The 18,015-nt window shown below is 40.3% G+C and overlaps 1 protein-coding gene across 1 annotated transcript; it reads right to left on the bottom strand.

Moving 5' to 3' along the window:
* Positions 1-8,585: 8,585 nt before the first annotated feature.
* On the bottom strand, positions 8,586-18,015 carry LOC125232001 (E3 ubiquitin-protein ligase Kcmf1). Its single transcript, XM_048137610.1, has 9 exons — positions 17,830-18,015; positions 17,482-17,649; positions 15,417-15,553; positions 14,647-14,766; positions 14,033-14,127; positions 13,150-13,324; positions 10,568-10,706; positions 8,854-9,080; positions 8,586-8,778 (listed from the first exon to the last, which is right to left on the bottom strand). The coding sequence occupies exons 1-9, from the start codon at positions 17,843-17,845 to the stop codon at positions 8,725-8,727; spliced, it is 1,131 nt and encodes a 376-aa protein (XP_047993567.1). The 5' UTR covers positions 17,846-18,015; the 3' UTR covers positions 8,586-8,724.

The raw sequence follows: 18,015 nt of genomic DNA, 5'->3' as shown, positions 1-18,015 counted from the left end.
CCTTGCACAACGGCTGAGCCTAAGCCATACAGCGAGGAAACGCGGCAAGCCTCCTAGGGACGATGCCCCGGGCAAACGTAGAATTAATATAATATTAATATAAGCTTTATTTTGATATGTATTTGCTGAATAAATAAAAACGTCACTCGTTAGTAAAGGTGGGTAAAAGTTATATTTTTTATAATCTATATTAAATAGGCTTTTACATCATATTTAAAGAAAAAGCAAACAATTTGACATTTTTGTTGACTTGAATTTGTAAATCATAGATGAATATATTTTTTTTATTTATTTATTTACCATTAAATTATAATTTTAGTACCAAAACTAAATTCTTTGTTATTAATTTACTCAAAAACGATATCAAACATGACCTAATAGCTAAACGGGGTCTAATAGAGTTTTTAAAATAAAGGCATTTTAAAATTACCTTCGCGGCGTCCCGACGCCGCGCGTCTTAAAGTATTTTTTTTATGGAACTTAATGTTAGTAAAGGTGGATAAAAGTTCTATTTTTTACAATCTATATTAAATAGGCTTTCATATCATATTTTTTATTTATAGAAAAAGCAAACAGTTTGTCATTTATGATGACTTGAATTTGTAAATTATGGATGAAAATTTCAAAGTTTTTAATTTATTTTATTTTATTTACCAGTAAATTATAATTTTAGTACCAAAAATGAATTCTACGTTATTGATTTACTCGAAAACGATACCAAACATGACCTATTAACTAAACGGGGTAAGTTAGAATTTTCCAAACTAAGCCGGGAGAAGCGGTACTTTGACCCCCCCTCCCGGGCCCCAGGGGGGAGGCTCCCGAAGGCTCCCGATCTTAATCGGCTTATTTTGATATAAGGAACAACTGCGCCAAGTTTCATGCTTTGGTCAAAAAATTTTAGGTTTTGCAATAAACGCCCCAACTACACTCACACACGCGCAACAGAATGGATGCGAAAGGAGCGAAGAGCCGAGAAGTGACAATGACAGCAAAGCGATCCGTGTGATCCGACCGCAACCGAACTAGAATCGACTGACTCGGACCGAGAGCGCGCGAAAACGGCCGATCAGCTCTCGGCTATTACGATCGAGCGTTACTGTACGCCATATGCAAAATTTGTCTCTCGCTCTCTTGGTGTACTACTGTACTAAATGTCCTAAAAGAACGAACTAGTACACTTCGGAGATCGTACTCGTTGGGAGCGATCTTTTCAGTGAACGAGCAGGCACAACTCTAATAAGAATGAGATTAGCGATAACAGTTATACCAAATACATACGTCAAAGTTTGTATGAAGTGACAGCTATGTCAATCTCAAACTTATCGAGGTTCAGTACTACTTAGCAAACGCATCTATACAAGTCTAGTGGACCTTGTCGTTTTTTCTTTCGTGTATGATATTTATTAAAATTTATAGCAAACGCATCCTTATAGAGTTGGACCAAATTCATGATATTCTTCATAATTTGGCTTGGCAGTACTTAGGGATGTTACGAATATTTGCATTCGCATTCGCATATGCGAAAGATTCGTATTCTTTTAAACATTTGCATTCGCTTCAAACGATGCGAATGTTTTGCGAATGCGAATATGTGCAAGTCGCAGCTTGTTCCTCGCCCGCGCCGGCCGCTCCAATTGCTATTTGTCGACTGTCGACTCGCGCATGCGCAGATAGCTCAATTCGTACGGCGTGAAGTTCGTACTCGGCATTTTGACCAATATTAAGCATTTTTACCTAGCGGGTTGTTGGTGATTGCTTGGTTTTTATTTTGTTTTTTGACGTGATAACGTCTAATAACTCGTTACTACGGGCAGCATGCACGAAAAAGATGACGTCATTGTCCCGTTTCGCAATATAGTTTTTGCGCCATCTATTGGCGCGCGTTGGAACTAAGCGGCTGATCAATGCGCTCGGTATGGTTATAGGTGGGTTATAGCGTGTGGCCTGAGTAAAGCACCACAGCTGGGACAGATGGCGCGCCCGTGTGTTGTTCTCGTTAAGCTGAGTTTAGACCAGCAAGTTATTGCTGCAAGTTTTGAGACGCAACTATAGGTAAGAGTGAGTGGCAAATATCTGCATCTCTTTCTAGCATATACTTCTGTCTCAAAACTTGCAGCAGCGCCACAGAGATGGGCAAATCGTAATCGATTCCGGATTACACGATTACTTGATTTTACTTTGTAATCCACTACTGGGTGTCAGATTACTTGTAATGTAATCAAGTGAAACGGTAAATTACCATTACATATAAAGGAATCACTAATCATCTATACAATAATTACTATTACCAATAATTCGGAATCATAGTCGATTCAAAATAACTGAAATTATTGACTTGATTACTTTCAGATTACAAATATGTAGTACCTCAGATTGCTGACTGTCACTTTGACACAAAAGTCATCATGGGTGTCGTAAAATAGGTTTTAAGGGTGCTGATTCCAAAATTAATGACCAATTTGGAATCTGACATTGCTGACTGTCACTTTGACACCAAAGTCGTCATGGGTGTCGTAAAATAGGTTTTAGGGGGTGCTGATTCCAAAATGAATGACCAATGTGGAATCTGACATTGCTGACTGTCACTTTGACACAAAAGTCGTCATGGGTGTCGTAAAATAGGTTTTAGGGAGTGCTGATTCCAAAATTAATGAACAATGTGGAATCTGACATAGCTGACTGTCACTTTGACACAAAAGTCGTCATGGGTGTCGTAAAATAGGTTTTAGGGGGTGCTGATTCCAAAATTAATGACCAATTTGGAATCTGACATTGCTGACTGTCACTTTGACACAAAAGTCGTCATGGGTATCGTAAAATAGGTTTTAGGGGGTGCTGATTCCAAAATGAATGACCAATGTGGAATCTGACATTGCTGACTGTCACTTTGACACAAAAGTCGTCATGGGTGTCGTAAAATAGGTTTTAGGGAGTGCTGATTCCAAAATTAATGAACAATGTGGAATCTGACATTGCTGACTGTCACTTTGACACAAAAGTCGTCATGGGTGTCGTAAAATAGGTTTTAGGGGGTGCTGATTACAAAATTAATGACCAATGTGGAATCTGACATTGCTGACTGTCACTTTGACACAAAAGTCGTCATGGGTGTCGTAAAATAGGTTTTAGGGAGTGCTGATTCCAAAATTAATGAACAATGTGGAATCTGACATTGCTGACTGTCACTTTGACACAAAAGTCGTCATGGTTAAAGAACTAAGTAAGTAATACATACCTATACATTTATATATACCTATACGCAATTTATATATGTAGCAACTTTACATGCACTTTGTACTTTACACACACATACATAATATATCTATATTTATACACACACACACACACACACACACACACACAACACACACACACGCGCGCGCACACACACACACACACACACACACACACACACACACACACACACACACACACACACACACACACACACACACACACACGCACGCACGCACGCACGCACGCACGCACGCACGCACGCACGCACACACGCACACACGCACGTACGCACACACACGCACAATAGACGGGGAAGATACGGGGTTCTGTCCTATGCATCCCGAAACTGAACGACCGACCCGTAGGAAAAGGGGCCCATCTGAAAACCAGCGCTGGATATATGTACCTATATATCTGGCAACAAGCTGAGACGGGTACCCATTGCCTAAGCCTACCAAATGTTTATCTGTAAATATAGTTTAAGATGTAGTTGATGTTAATTTTAGGTTTTTTTTTTTATTATTCTTATTTCTACTGCTACATTGTTTAAGTTTTTTTATCCATTTTGTTTCTAATTTTTTCTTATGTATTTGTGTTGGTAGTTATGGCAATAAATATTTTTATTATTATTATTATTATTATGGGTGTCGTAAAATAGGTTTTAGGGGGTGCTGACTCCAAAATTAATAACCAATTTGGAATCTGACATTGCTGACTGTCACTTTGACACAAAAGTCGTCACGGGTGTCGTAAAATGGGTTTTAGAGGGTGCTGATTCCAAAATTAATGAACAATGTGGAATCTGACATTGCTGACTGTTACTTTGACACAAAAGTCATCATGGGTTTGTTATATAAACTTTTTCTTCTCTATTAATATTTACTGAGATATTAGGGTTCTAAGATTAGTAAATGGCACTAGCACTTTAATAGAATTAACGCGTGTCTCGCAAACGGTCTAGGATACAAAATGACGACTTTTATATAGGTATAAGTTAGGTTCGTTAGGTATCTTCAAACGGCCGAAGGCTCCTATTCTGTGCAGTTTCTGTAATAAGCGGGGCTCCGTCGATATCGCTTTCTGTCTCTGGCGCCTTAGTAATGCTACGGGAAAATTTTGCAACTCTGCACCACTCTAACTCCTAAATTAGTAGGTTTTAAAAAAACTTTAATTTATAAAAGATGCTTATTTTAATGCATTCTTTCTAATAAAAACAAAACACTATGCTAGAAAGAGTGCAGAGAAAGTTCTGTAGGCACATTTACAAACGACTGTACGGATATTACCCATATATGTATCCATCTCTATTCGTAACAGGAATGGTTGGTCTTCAAACTCTAGAAACCAGACGGAAACTGCTGCATATTATGCATTACCGCCAACTGTTTCACCATAGAGTAGATGACGCATCCGTGCTTGAGAGAATGGGGCTGCAAGTGCCAAGAGCGAATGTGGTGGTTGGCATGCCGGGCGCGGTGCCGGCGCGGCGGCGGCGGCGCCTGTTCGCGGCGGCCGGCGCACCGCTCGAGCCCGAGCTGCTCTTAACCGCATCATGTTGGAGACAGACGATATTGACATATTTGCTGATAGTGTTGGTGTGTTTTACAGAAAACTCTTAAGGTTCATAGACTCTACACTCCTTAGGTGATTAATGTAATAACCATAGTTTAACTTTTAAGTGTGTTTGCTTTTATTTATGTCAATTTAACATGTACATAATTATATTACCACATAAGTGCTTTGGTGAAATACTGTTAACTTTTGTGTATTTTTAATAAATAAATAAATAAAAAAACGTGAAAAAAGTCCCAGAATCGGGCCCCTTTTGCTATACTCTGACCGCCCCTGTCTATACTACTGTAATGTTTGACGTTATCACGTTAAACTACCGTCTGTAAACCGACTTTACAGACAACCAATTTTTTATGAAATTCAGCGATATTAGCATTCTGAATATTCGCATTCGCATTCGCGAATGTGACACATGCGACATTCGTGACATCCCTACTTGGCAGCTTTGGCACCGACTTCAAACATATCCGTCGGTAACGCATATACTTAAAATACTGATAATATCATTTTCTTCCTTTTTGAAGTCGGTTGTATTTTTAACCGCCTTCCAAATCTCAAGGGAAGGGGTTCTCAATTCGTCTGTTTTTTTTTTTTTAATGTTTGTTCCTCGATATCTCCGTCGTTACTGGACCGATTTTGAATTTTTTTTTATTGAATGTATATGCATACAGATTGGTCCCATTTTTCTCAGAACCCAGTTCTGGTGGTGGGATCCTGGAGAAATCGAGGGAACTCCTCAAATCTGAAAAGCATAGGTACATAGTGATTTTTGTGTTTTTAAAGGAACAGTATGCATTTACGTACTGAACAGTGACATTTGGTGCAGTGGAACTCCTGATGATGGTCAGAATGGAACTCCTCAAATCTGAACGGCACACTTATAGTGACTTTGGTATTGTTATAAGAACAGCATGCACTTACGTCCAGAACAGTGACATTTGGTGCAGCGGAACTGCTGATGAAGAGTGAGCCGCCCCTGGTTAGAGTTCCGTTCTGATAATCATTCTCATCTGTATTAAGTACTTCAGAATCATCCAAATTTCAAAATTGGTTCAGAAATGACGGAGATATCGAATAACAAATATTACAAAATATACAGACGAATTGATAACATAATCCAACATTTGAAAGTATTTATCACCAGAACCCCAAAGGAAGGCGGTTTTTTTTTTCTTAAAAATTATTTGTAAAATGTTTTTATTCTGATGTATGGAGTGACAGTTCAGTTTAGTATGAAGAAAATAGTTCTAATGAAATTCCGCAACATGGCGCGTTAGTCATATATTTCTGGTCAGGCTTTAAGTATAAGAGTAGTAGGTCTGAAAAATAAAAGATACATAATGTTTTTTTTAGTGAGCAGGTAGAAATAGTGTGCTTGCGGATGACGCTACGTGGCGTGGGCACAGTATAATAAAGAGTACTATCGTATAGTACCTATGGCCACTCCCGCTCCCTGCTGAAAGTGCCGCCCGCCCCCTCTCGGTTAACTCACAGTTACCGCCTGTCAAAAACACGAACAGTCGACCTGTCATATTTCACTCATACAAGCATAGACAGCATAGTACGCGTGTTAGGAACGCGCCTCTTTCATATATTTGATCGCCAATGTCCGAGATGTGGCGTAGGTAAGGGTACCTATGTTAAGTCGAGATGCAACAGATAGTGGTTCGGCCGGATACCGGATATTCGGCCAAATACCGCCGGATATCCGGTATCCACCCGTTGATTATCCGGTATAAATGAAGTAAATTTGATAGCTCGCGGACACGATGGGCGGTACCGGTCGCACCGGTTCCAATGTTTGTAATTCATAAAATTGTGAGATTAAAACTGACCTTTGATAGTGATTTATTTGTTCTCCTAATATTAGGCATAAAACACTATCCGGTATCCGCCCGGATAATACGCTACTATCCGGTATTTGGCCGGATTCTCCATGACTTATTTCTTACATAATTTTTAAGATAAAAAAACCACCTTCCTTTGGGGTTCTGGTGATAAATACTTTCAAATGTTGGATTATGTTATCAATTCGTCTGTATATTTTTTAATGTTTGTTATTCGATATCTCCGTCATTTCTGAACCAATTTTGAAATTTGGATGATTCTGAAGTACTTACAGATGAGAATGATTATCAGAACGGAACTCTAACCAGGGGCGGCTCACTCTTCATCAGCAGTTCCACTGCTCCAAATGTCACTGTTCTGGACGTAAGTGCATGCTGTTCTTATAAAAATACCAAAGTCACTATAAGTGTGCCGTTCAGATTTGAGGAGTTCCGTTCTGACCATCATCAGCAGTTCCACTGCACCAAATGTCACTATTCTGGACGTAAGTGCATGCTGTTCTTATAAAAATACCAAAGTCACTATAAGTGTGCCGTTCAGATTTGAGGAGTTCCATTCTGACCATCATCAGGAGTTCCACTGCACCAAATGTCACTGTTCCGTACTAAATGCATGCTGTTCCTTTAAAAACACAAAATCACCATATGTATGCCTTTCAGATTTGAGGAGTTCCCTCGATTTCTCCAGGATCCCACCACCAGAACTGGGTTCTGAGAAAAATGGGACCAATCTGTATGCATATACATTCAACCAAAAAAATTTTTCAAAATCGGTCCAGTAACGACGGAGATATCGAGGAACAAACATTAAAAAAAAAATACAGACGAATTGAGAACCCCTTCCCTTGAGATTTGGAAGGCGGTTAAAAATAATATGCGTTTGCAAATATGCAATGCTGCATTGCATGCATCCCACAATTCCCACAGTCCTAATAGTTAATTTATATTTAATTCCATACTAACACATTAGAGATAACAATACTTCAATATTGTATTCTAACAAAGTGTACGAGTCATATTTATTCGAATGAAATTCAAATATTAAAATAAGTAGGTATTACACAATTTTAGTTTATGTTTATGACACATGGTGTAACTACGATGTTGCCACTTTAATTTCTATTCTTTTTTGCCAGACTGTACATATAAATAATGAAAAACATTTTAATATTATAGAATTTAATTAGGGTACATACAAACATTTTGTAATGTCGGAGTATAATAATCAAACTAATAAGCACTTTCTTTTGAGTAGCTAGTGAAAAAATTGTGGGTAAGTAGCTTTTTACCAGTTCACTTTCTGTTTTTTCCAAGAATAGTAGAGGAGCCAGTATTATTTAACAAATCACCGGGTTTGGTGCCATTTACACATCTATTAATATTTATTTATCTATATTTTTACTTCAACACTAGATGTAGATTTTTACAACTGCAAAAAATCGATGAAATAAGTATCACTAATCTTGTTGGTCTTTGTCAATATTGGAACCGTTTGCTGTTTTGTTTCAATATGGACGACAATCGTTAAAATATCAGTCTCCTCCGGCTCCCCCCGAAATATTATAGTTAAATTCATAAAGTAAACTGCCTATCCGACGATAATTATTTATAATTTAATTATGTATTTAAATCGATTAAAACATTCCATAGCTATTACTCTCTACGACAAAGGAAACCACACTGATTTTTCGAAAGCCAACAAAACAAACATAAGCATCCACTAATAAGTGTTAGCGAAAACAACGAAACGAGTCGAGCGCGGCCCCGGTCTGACCGGGGCGGCGGCGGCGGCCTCGGCCGCATATGTACACCGTCGCGCGACCCGCGGGCCGCGCGGCGAGGATAAATAATATTATATAGACTACCGTACGATCTAACGAATAAACATTAAATAGTTTCATCTACCGACGTCTGTACAGGGCGCGGCGGGGCCGGACTCTGGCGCGGCCTCGGGGACCGCCGCGCCGGCCTCGGGCTTCGGGCGGGGCTCGGACAGCGCGGGCCACGGCGCCGCTCGAGCGCGCCGCACGCGCGGCGGCGGCACCGGCGCGCGGCCCCCGCGCTCCTACCTGCCCTCCGGCAGCTGTCGCGCCACCGCGTGCGCGCGCGCCGCCGCCTCCTGCCGACAACCAGAGAGTCAGCGGGATGAGCACGAGCCTGCGCGGGCACACTCTATACGGCACCCTCAGCATACCTTGGTGCGCGGCTGCGGCTTGGTGCGCGGCAGCGGCAGCGCGGGCTGGGGCTGCACGACGGGCGCGGGCTCGGGCGCGGGCGCGGGCTCGGGGGCGGGTGCGGGCAGCGCGCGCGGCGCGGGCGGCGGCGGGCGCGGCGCGGCGGGGCCCAGCGACGCGAGCACGAGGCCGCGCAGCAGCGCCGCGCGCGTTTCCGCCTCCGCGGCGCACACGGCCGTCGTCGCTCCTGCGCAACCGACCGACACTTCAACTTTGTTCTCTCATGGCCGCTGTACACATATGGCCAACGGTTCCACCAACCCCCTTGGCCAAGCGTGTAGAGGGCTACTTGGCCGTAAGTTGGCAGTTGGCGCTTGCGCTGGCCGGCCAACCGATTGGTGTCGGTTTTTTGTCCACACATCAAAGGATCTTGGCGCCAATGGCCAACTGCGTTTACACGTTGGCGCTTCATTCAGTTTGTCGTCAGCCGTCAGAGAGGACAGTAGTGAAATATTTACGAAAATAATAAGTTTATCTATGCCAATAATAGTGTTGATTTTAGGAAATAAAATAATCTTGCAAATGTTTAATGTATTGCCAAAAAAAGATAAATGTGCTTATCAGAATATTCAAAAAATTGTTAATATTTCAAATATTTAATTTTACTACGGGGTAATTATTTTTTAATGAAATTTTGCTGACAACGTAAATGACCTAGAATTTCCTAGCCTTTTCCATTCCACGTCCATCTTTCATGAAGAGCCAATGCCAAGTGATTGGTTCGCCAATGTGTAAACAGCGGCTCTTATCTTCGCCAAGGGGTACCACCAAGGGTTGGTGGAACCGTTGGCTATATGTGTACAGCGGCCATCAGACGTGCGTCGAAACGTTCATATATTATGTTATTTATGTTCCTTAAGATGTTACTTTTGGGGGCGTATATATATTAAGCGAGTGCTTTATAGGTGATAGCGGGTCATACGGAATCTCAAAGGGGGGGGCACTAGGTCAAAATGTAAAAAATAAATAATTCAGCTTTCAAACAAAAAAAAATCTAAATCAGTTCATCCGTTCGAAACCGTTCGGACAGACAAACACGTCAACCTTATAACACCCCGTCGTTTTAACGTCGGGAGTTAAAAAAACACAGCGTGATGTAAAATTGTATAGAGTCAACCATTAGTGAGATTAAAGTATAAAGTAATTTATTTTCATGTAGGCATATTACAGTGCGCTTATGAACGTAAAATTAAGAGTTACAAACCGGCTCTAACTCGGCAGGGCACATAATATGTGATTTCCTCTCACTAATGGTTCAGTCTATCAACGTTCGGGCTCGCACTGCTACGTAGCAATTATTCAGTTCGGCATAACTCGACCGCCGTCACTCAGCCATGTGTGACCCTGAACCGCTGTTAAAGTTTAGTTTCGTATGAAGTTCCCTTTCTGCATAGAGGAATAAGGAAGGAAAGAGTTGTATGTATACGTACGTATCTTTCGGCTTGCCTTACTTCAAAACCGTGTTTGACGTTAGATGTCACTACAAATAACTCGAATTGACTGATGTATGGAGTTACAACTCTTTCCTACTTATTCCTCTACGCTTTTTGTACGGGAGTGCCGCCACCAATTTCATGCAGAAAATATAATTATCGGGTTCGGAGTCGGTATAGATGCGGAGCGGTGTAGCGGGGTGGTAGCGGTGTGGTAGCGGTGTAGTAGCGGAGTACGCACCCAGGAAGCCGGAGAGCAGGTACTGGGAGTCGGCGTGGTCGGGCGGCGGCGCGGGCGCGGCGGCGGGCGCGGGCGCGGGCGGCGGCGCGGCGGCGGCGGCGGGGCGGCGCGGCAGGCGCTCCAGCTGCTGGCGGGCCGCCTGCGAACACGACACGACCCGATGCAAGGCCCGCACGGCTGACGACCTGTGTCCGCGCTGGCTACGGTCGGGCGAGCGTGGCCGATCCGCTCGTCGCGACTGCGCGGCGACGTAGTTTTCTATACAGGGTGGCTCATTCTAATCGGTCAGTATCTGTTCTTAGAAACTGTGTCATTGATTTTAATAAAAAGTGCATTCATACATTTGAAAAAAAAAAACTGTACCCAGCTGGGGAATTGAACCCGGTTGTTTTGAAAAAATAAACTTACACTTTTTCTATTCAAATATCGATTGTGTAGGTCTTAAGCGGCAAATGTCTATATGAAATATTATGTCTAAAATGAATAAAATGCATTTTTTTCACATAATTTAATGTATTTTAGTATATGTTCGAAGTGACCACCGCTACAATATTCAACAAGAACATCTACTTTTTTTTTTTCAAATATATGACACAAACAACACACACATACACACACATACAGTACAGTTTTTCTTTTTATAAAAATCGATGCCATGGTTCCTAAGAACAGATCTTCGTATGTCTTATAGTTTCAGACTTTTCCATCCTGACCGATTTGAATGAACCAATCTGTAGTTCTCTGGAAGCCGACGCCCAAGCCGAAGCCGGCGCGGAGACGCCCTCGTCACCTCAGACTCCGAGGGGAGCACGGATAACGAAACTATACATATTACGGTTATATGAAATCAAACCAGGGTCCGCTTCGCTTCAGGTCTTAGGGAATTGGAGGCCTCGATATCTTTTTTCTTAATAAAGGTACATACCATGCAGCATGGGATCCTGTAGGTGCTTTCACTGACATGTTATTAAAATACAGCCTGTATGCATTTATTTAAGTTTAATAAAAAAATATCATTGTTTTCGAGGTAAGAAATATTCTAATCTTAAAAAATGGAGTACAATATAGTTTCTCGTTTATGCATCGAAACATGGAAAAACTAAAAAAGAATTTAATAGGTTTCGAACCTAAACAAAATAAGAAACTTTACGTTCTATGTCAACTTCTTGCCTCGAAACCGAAAGTGTTAAAAGTAAGTTCACTCGATCACGGTATAACTCTATCGTGGTGAGAATACGACAGGCGACGACAGGTTTGCCATGTACTATCAGCTGCATAAGTGCATGGAGAAATTATGAATTAATTAATTGATAAATTTGCAGCTGATAAGTACATGCGTCAAAATTTGTATTAGAGATGCGACGGATAGTGGCTAGAGCTGATACTGGATGTTCGGCCGAATATCCCGGCCAAAATGAGGTCAGTTCGATGGCAAGCGGGCGCGATGGGCAGTGCGAGTTGCAAGTTTCTAGTTGTAGGAGTGATATAGCCATTTTTTTAATTTAATAGAAAATGAACTTTTTACACACTATTTTCGTACTTTTATAATGTTTAATAATTATTGATGAGACTAAACTGACCTCTTAATATTTATATTTTGTTATATTATCCTCTTGCCGCCCAATGTACAATGCATTGTACAAAGTTACACTCAACATAAACGCCCAGACTTTAGAAAAAAATTTTTTTAGTCATGTTATTTATAATGTAATTATGAAAGAAATAAATGATAATCAGAGGCTATCTCATAAAAAAATGCTTTAAAATTTCATAAATACTTCATAAAATTATAGATATTTATTTTTCAAACAAACGCCCAATGTATATTTAAATGAACACCGAATTCCGAAATAGAATTTAATTTAAGTATTGTATTTATTTTTACCCACATATACCCAGAAAAAAATATAAAGAATCCTGCTCGAGGTTTTCATTAAAAAAAATTGCTTCAAAGGTGTGGGCGTTTACGACTTTAAAAGATGATGGCTAATTAATATATTGCACATTGGGTGTTTAGCTGAAGTTACGTTTGATTTCTTGGGCGGCAAGAGGTTAAGTAACACTAAGTTCTCGCGCTTTGTACACATTAATAATGTTAATTAATGGCGTTCTACCTGTGTGTGACTTTAAATATTTTGTTATTTAATATTTATGCTACTTAAGTTTTCTCCTTATGGGCATTTTCAGAGTTTCGGTCCCCCAATTAGCGTAAGTTGTTAACAACATTTAACTCGCTGTCAGTTTTGTGACGACAATTAAGCATAAAATCTGTCCCAAAAATTTACTTTTTTCACATTCTGAATGTAGGTTATGACTTAGAGTTTATGTAATTAACACAAAAACAATATTTTTATTTTCATGCTTTTTATCGTCACAAAACTGACAGTGAGTTAATTTTTGTTAAAAACTTGAGCTAATTGGAGGGTCCCAAATTCTGAATATTAGGCACTAAAACACTACCCACCATCGGGCCGGATATAACGCAACTATCCGGTATGTGACCGGGTATCCGTCGCACCTCTAGTTTGTTTGAAGTGACAGGTATCTCGATCGCAAAGTGTCAGTCGGTGGAGTTGTCGTACCGTGGCCTGCTGGCGCTCGAGCTGCAGCTGCATCTGCAGCTGCTGCAGCTGGCTGGGCGTGCCGGGCTGGCCGGCGCCGCGCCGCACGCCGGACAGCTGCGACAGCAGCTCCGCGATGGGGTCCACCACCGCGTCCCGCGACGACGGCGACAGCGACGACAGCCCGCCGCTCGTGCTGCAACACACCGAGAGTGTACTCGCCTTCACTTGCGACAACATACACTCTCTATCTTTAGGTGATTCGATTAATGTAGACAAAAACTACCCTCAAAAGGCTCCTTAAACTAATTCAGAATAAATTAAAAAATAACACGACTAAATAAGGAGGTAAAAGCGGATCGCTCATTGACATTCGCCAAAATGTATCCGAAAGGTCGAGACTTATGTGACTAATTGCGTAGTGTCACATTACTCATATTTCGATTTCTTTCAATGAATGTCTTCTCAACTAAGGCAGAGGCACGTCTAAACGGATCGAGAGAGATTTATTACAGTAAGGGCCAGTTGCATCAACTACAGGTAACAAGACACATCAAAGTCGTGCAGCAAATGTCTATAGATATTGGAAATACAAAAAAATTACGAACGCTAAATTCGGTTACAGACGGTATGGTGCAAACAACCCTAAGAGTGCAATTCCCGTTAAGTTTGTACATTTGGATCACGTCTTGTTGATTAGGTTGATTGTATGAAACTTTCCTTATCATCTGGTAACAAAAAAGGAAGGCTTCATACAAACAACATAGGACATTTTGGGAAACCTAGTGGATCTTGCTCAGCATCGTGGACTCTATCAGCCTACCAATTTTTATCCAAATCGGAGACGTGATCCAAATGTACAAACTTAACGGGAATTGCTCAAGAATACAAAGAGAGTTAATACCTGAAGTGCATGTTGCTCCGCCGGGCGCGGCTCACGCCGCGGCCCGAGTGCGGCATGCGCCGGACGCCGCCGTGCCGGATGCCGCTCGGCTCGTCGTGCGGTTAGTTAAGGAACATATTCACCAAACTAGTCAAATAAAGTAAATGAACAGTCCATCTAAGCTACTAAATATTAATAATGCAATATGATTAGGTAGGACATTTTTTTCTGTAAGTATTAATCATTGAGTATAGATGTAGTGCAAAAAGATTTGCCTTCGAATTGTTACGAAACGTACGAATATGTCATGCTATTTCAGTCAGTGTCAATACAAGATGTACTGACATTGACTGAACTAGCATGACAAATACGAATGTTTCCGAAGAAAACCCTTTTCGCACTACATCTGTAGTTCATGATAGGAAAATGGAAGTAAATAACTATGGTTATCAGAAGCTTAAACAAGTTTAGTGCTGTACTGTATATTTAAAAGATGCCATTCAATATTATGATCAAATATCCAAAAAAACTAAACACACACATACATACATACACACAGTACCTACACTTTTTTCCATAATCTCTATGATGCATCGCATCTTATTTTACTAATACAGTCTATTTAAAAAGGATATTAAAAATGAGATGAGATCTCTAGGGCCAGTTCGATGTTCAAGGGTGAGATGACCGGCGAAGTCATCTGTTACAAAATTAGGTTCTCCGCCTGGCATTGATGCGCATACTGGACAAACCACCTGAAATCATAAATTATAAATCAGAACTACTCAATTTATACAGTGTTGACTTCAGTTATTGTTCCTCAATGAAAACAGCAGAACACCCTTTGAAGTTACGACGCGATAAGAAATGTAACCACTAGTGCGGGAAAAATGCACCACATCTTTTAAAAAAAGAATTATGTAACATGTAATTAAGTATGCTGATTTTCTTTCTGTTTTGCGTAGGAATTAAAATTATGGACTCGGATAATCTTTCAAGACTGTGAATAGTGTGGCTATCCTAGGGTCAGCTCACACCAGAATGGCTGCGGTCAGCAGCGGCGAGCAGTGAGTGGCAATTTTAATCTTTATCCACATATTTAAAAAGACCAGTATCACTTGACTAACCGCGCGGCGCGGCGCAACGCGGCCTGTTGAGTTCTCTTCCTTATGATCTTTTTAAATATATAGATAAAGTTTACAATTATTTCACACTAAAAGTGCTCACCGCGTCGCTGCCGGCCGCTGCCATTCCGGTGTGAGCCGACCTTTAGCCCATGGCAAAGTAAAGGCAGCTCAAACAATGCACATGGAGCATAAGGTTTTTTCCCTGACTGGAAAGTTATGGCCACAATTATAATGTAAACTAGTAGTATGTAGTCTTCCTAAGTTCGCTAGCAACTTACGGCAAGTGTAGTATCTGCGTGCTCGGCTGTGACATGCTCCATGAGTGCAGTATCTGTGAATCCCATGCGGTTACAGAATGGACACGTGTAGGCTTGCGGCTGCTCCAGGGCGAGGGCCTCGCCGCCATAGTACAGATCTAGAAATAGAAATATAGGCATTACCACTTCTGCAACATGTTGTTTGAAGATATAATTGGTTCATTTAGTGCCAATCATCTCCATTTCTTTCAAGGTGACTAATGTAGATGATGAAAGCAATATAATACTCTTGCATAAAGGACAAGAAACAGTTGTTCTTAAATGAGAGAGAAGATTGGAAACGTTTCTACAGGGAAAACTATGGTATTAGAGTAGAATTTATGTTGCGAAACCTGGTCCCTCACTGTAAAACAAAGAGACAAACTTGCGAAGTGCCAGAGAGCTATGGAGAGGAGTATGTTGGGTGTAAAACTGAAGGATAAATGCCGTAACATCGACATAAGGGAAAGAACCAAAGTTAGAGACATCCTCATACACATAGACATGCGAAAATGGAGGTGGGCCGGGCACACTGTAAGATGTAAGACCGAAAAATGGAGCCAAAAAGTCCTCATGTGGCACCCCAGAGATGGTTCAAGAGCTCAACACCCACCACTCAAACGATGGGAGGACGAAATTATAACCACTGTAGGGCCTTTCTGGACTAGACTGGCCAGGCAGAGGAAATACTGGAAAGAGCTGGAGGAGGCCTATGCCAACAGGCACACTGAACTACGCGACTTCATCTAAACAAACAATCATAAACACTAGACCATGTTCAGAAGAAAAGGCTAAATAGAAATAGATAGAATTTATGTTTGATAGGACAGTCAAGTGCAAAAATACGTATCGATTTTATCCACTCAAAAATATGTACCGAGACCTTATTCCGCCGACATAAAGTGCTATGGGACATATTTTTGATAAGTTGTACGCACCCATATTTTTACACTTGACTGGACAAAACAAGACTGAAATCTTAGTTACATATTTGAAAGTTGGAAACCATACTCGAACACTGAGAATCAGGTTACGTGTAATATATAAGTATGTATGTTACAGAAAAGTACAAAGTATAGGTGTTTAATTAGCTATCTGAAATTTATTACAGGGTGAAGATATAGGCCATATAGGTATTACAGAGCAACTTTTACTATGGACCAACCCGTTAATATAAAAAAGAAATTTAATCTCCCAGAGAAAAATCAAGATTTGATGACCGGTCTGGCTCAGTCGGTAATGAACCTGCCTGCTAAGCCATGGTCCTGGGTTTGAATCCCGGTAAGGGTATTTATTCGTGTGATGAGCACATATATTTTGTTCCTGAGTCATGGATGTTTTCTATGTATATAAGTATGTATTTATCTATTTAAGTATGTATATTGTCGCTTAGCACCCATAGCACAAGCTTTGCTTAGTTTGGGGCTAAGTTGATCTGTGTCAGGTGTCCCCAATATTTATTTATTTATTTATTTATTTATTTATTATTATTAAGATTAGACAGCAAAAATGTATGAATTAGGCAAAATATTTAGGGTTGGTTTCATACCAAAAAGTTTCTCAGTGGCCTAAATAAACTACCTTCACACATGTGTCTATTATTGCATATTACTAATTAAACACCCCTATTGTGTTGCAAGAGACAGGAAGTAGTGGAAGACTTTAGAAGAGGCCTTCGTCAAAGGACAAGTTGGAGTCGCCAATGTAAATAAATAACAAATTATGTACTTGTACTGTAGTCTTTATTTTACTCTTAAAATATATACTTTAGACTCAAAATCACTGAACAAGCACTAGTTTATAATGCACAATAAATATAAATAATTTGAAAATTATTTCTAGTTTCAAAATAGTCAATATATGCATAAAATATATATTCCTTTCGTATTTCTTGGGCTACTATGAATTATTTTTTATGATCAATTCAACAGAAACTTTAATTAAAGACACAATATCTGGATAAAATACAACTGTGCCATTCAAATGACAGTTGGTGCAAAATTAGGCCAAATTAATGTAAGCTATATGATTTGCACTAAGGTCTTACCAAAGTCACTTCTTGAAAGAATACATTGCATGGGGTGCTCTGTTGTGTGTTGGTTTGTGGTAGCGCCACTCTCATAACAGGCAGCGCACAAGTCGTAATCGATGCATATTAAACATTTGTACCGTCGTCCTCTGAAGTTATTTTTCAAACAAGAATCACAGCTGACTCCTGAAAACAGATCACCGTATATTCAACAACAATCCGCTCATATCATGGTTAATATTCTCAAAATAACCAAGTAATCTTGTATGCAAATAGATCAAATATTCATATAAAGATGTTACAAAACAAAGCAAAGAAAATCATAGTGACAAAAGCATCGAACAAATTTTGATTATCATTACACACCTTCATGGCGATTCATTTTCGCCAGAAAATGTCGCCGACACAATTACTTCTTGGCACCAGGATTACTGTTATTCTATGAGGTATTTATATTACTATTCTAAAATAAGCTGTTCAACATATAATACACCAAAATACGAGATTTTTAACAAAAATTTCCAAGCAAACCTAACCCAACCAGGCCATAAT

The sequence above is a fragment of the Leguminivora glycinivorella genome, chromosome 1 (genome assembly GCF_023078275.1).
Source record: "Leguminivora glycinivorella isolate SPB_JAAS2020 chromosome 1, LegGlyc_1.1, whole genome shotgun sequence".
NCBI classification, from domain to species: domain Eukaryota; kingdom Metazoa; phylum Arthropoda; class Insecta; order Lepidoptera; family Tortricidae; genus Leguminivora; species Leguminivora glycinivorella.
This window is presented reverse-complemented; position numbering and strand designations above follow the sequence as displayed.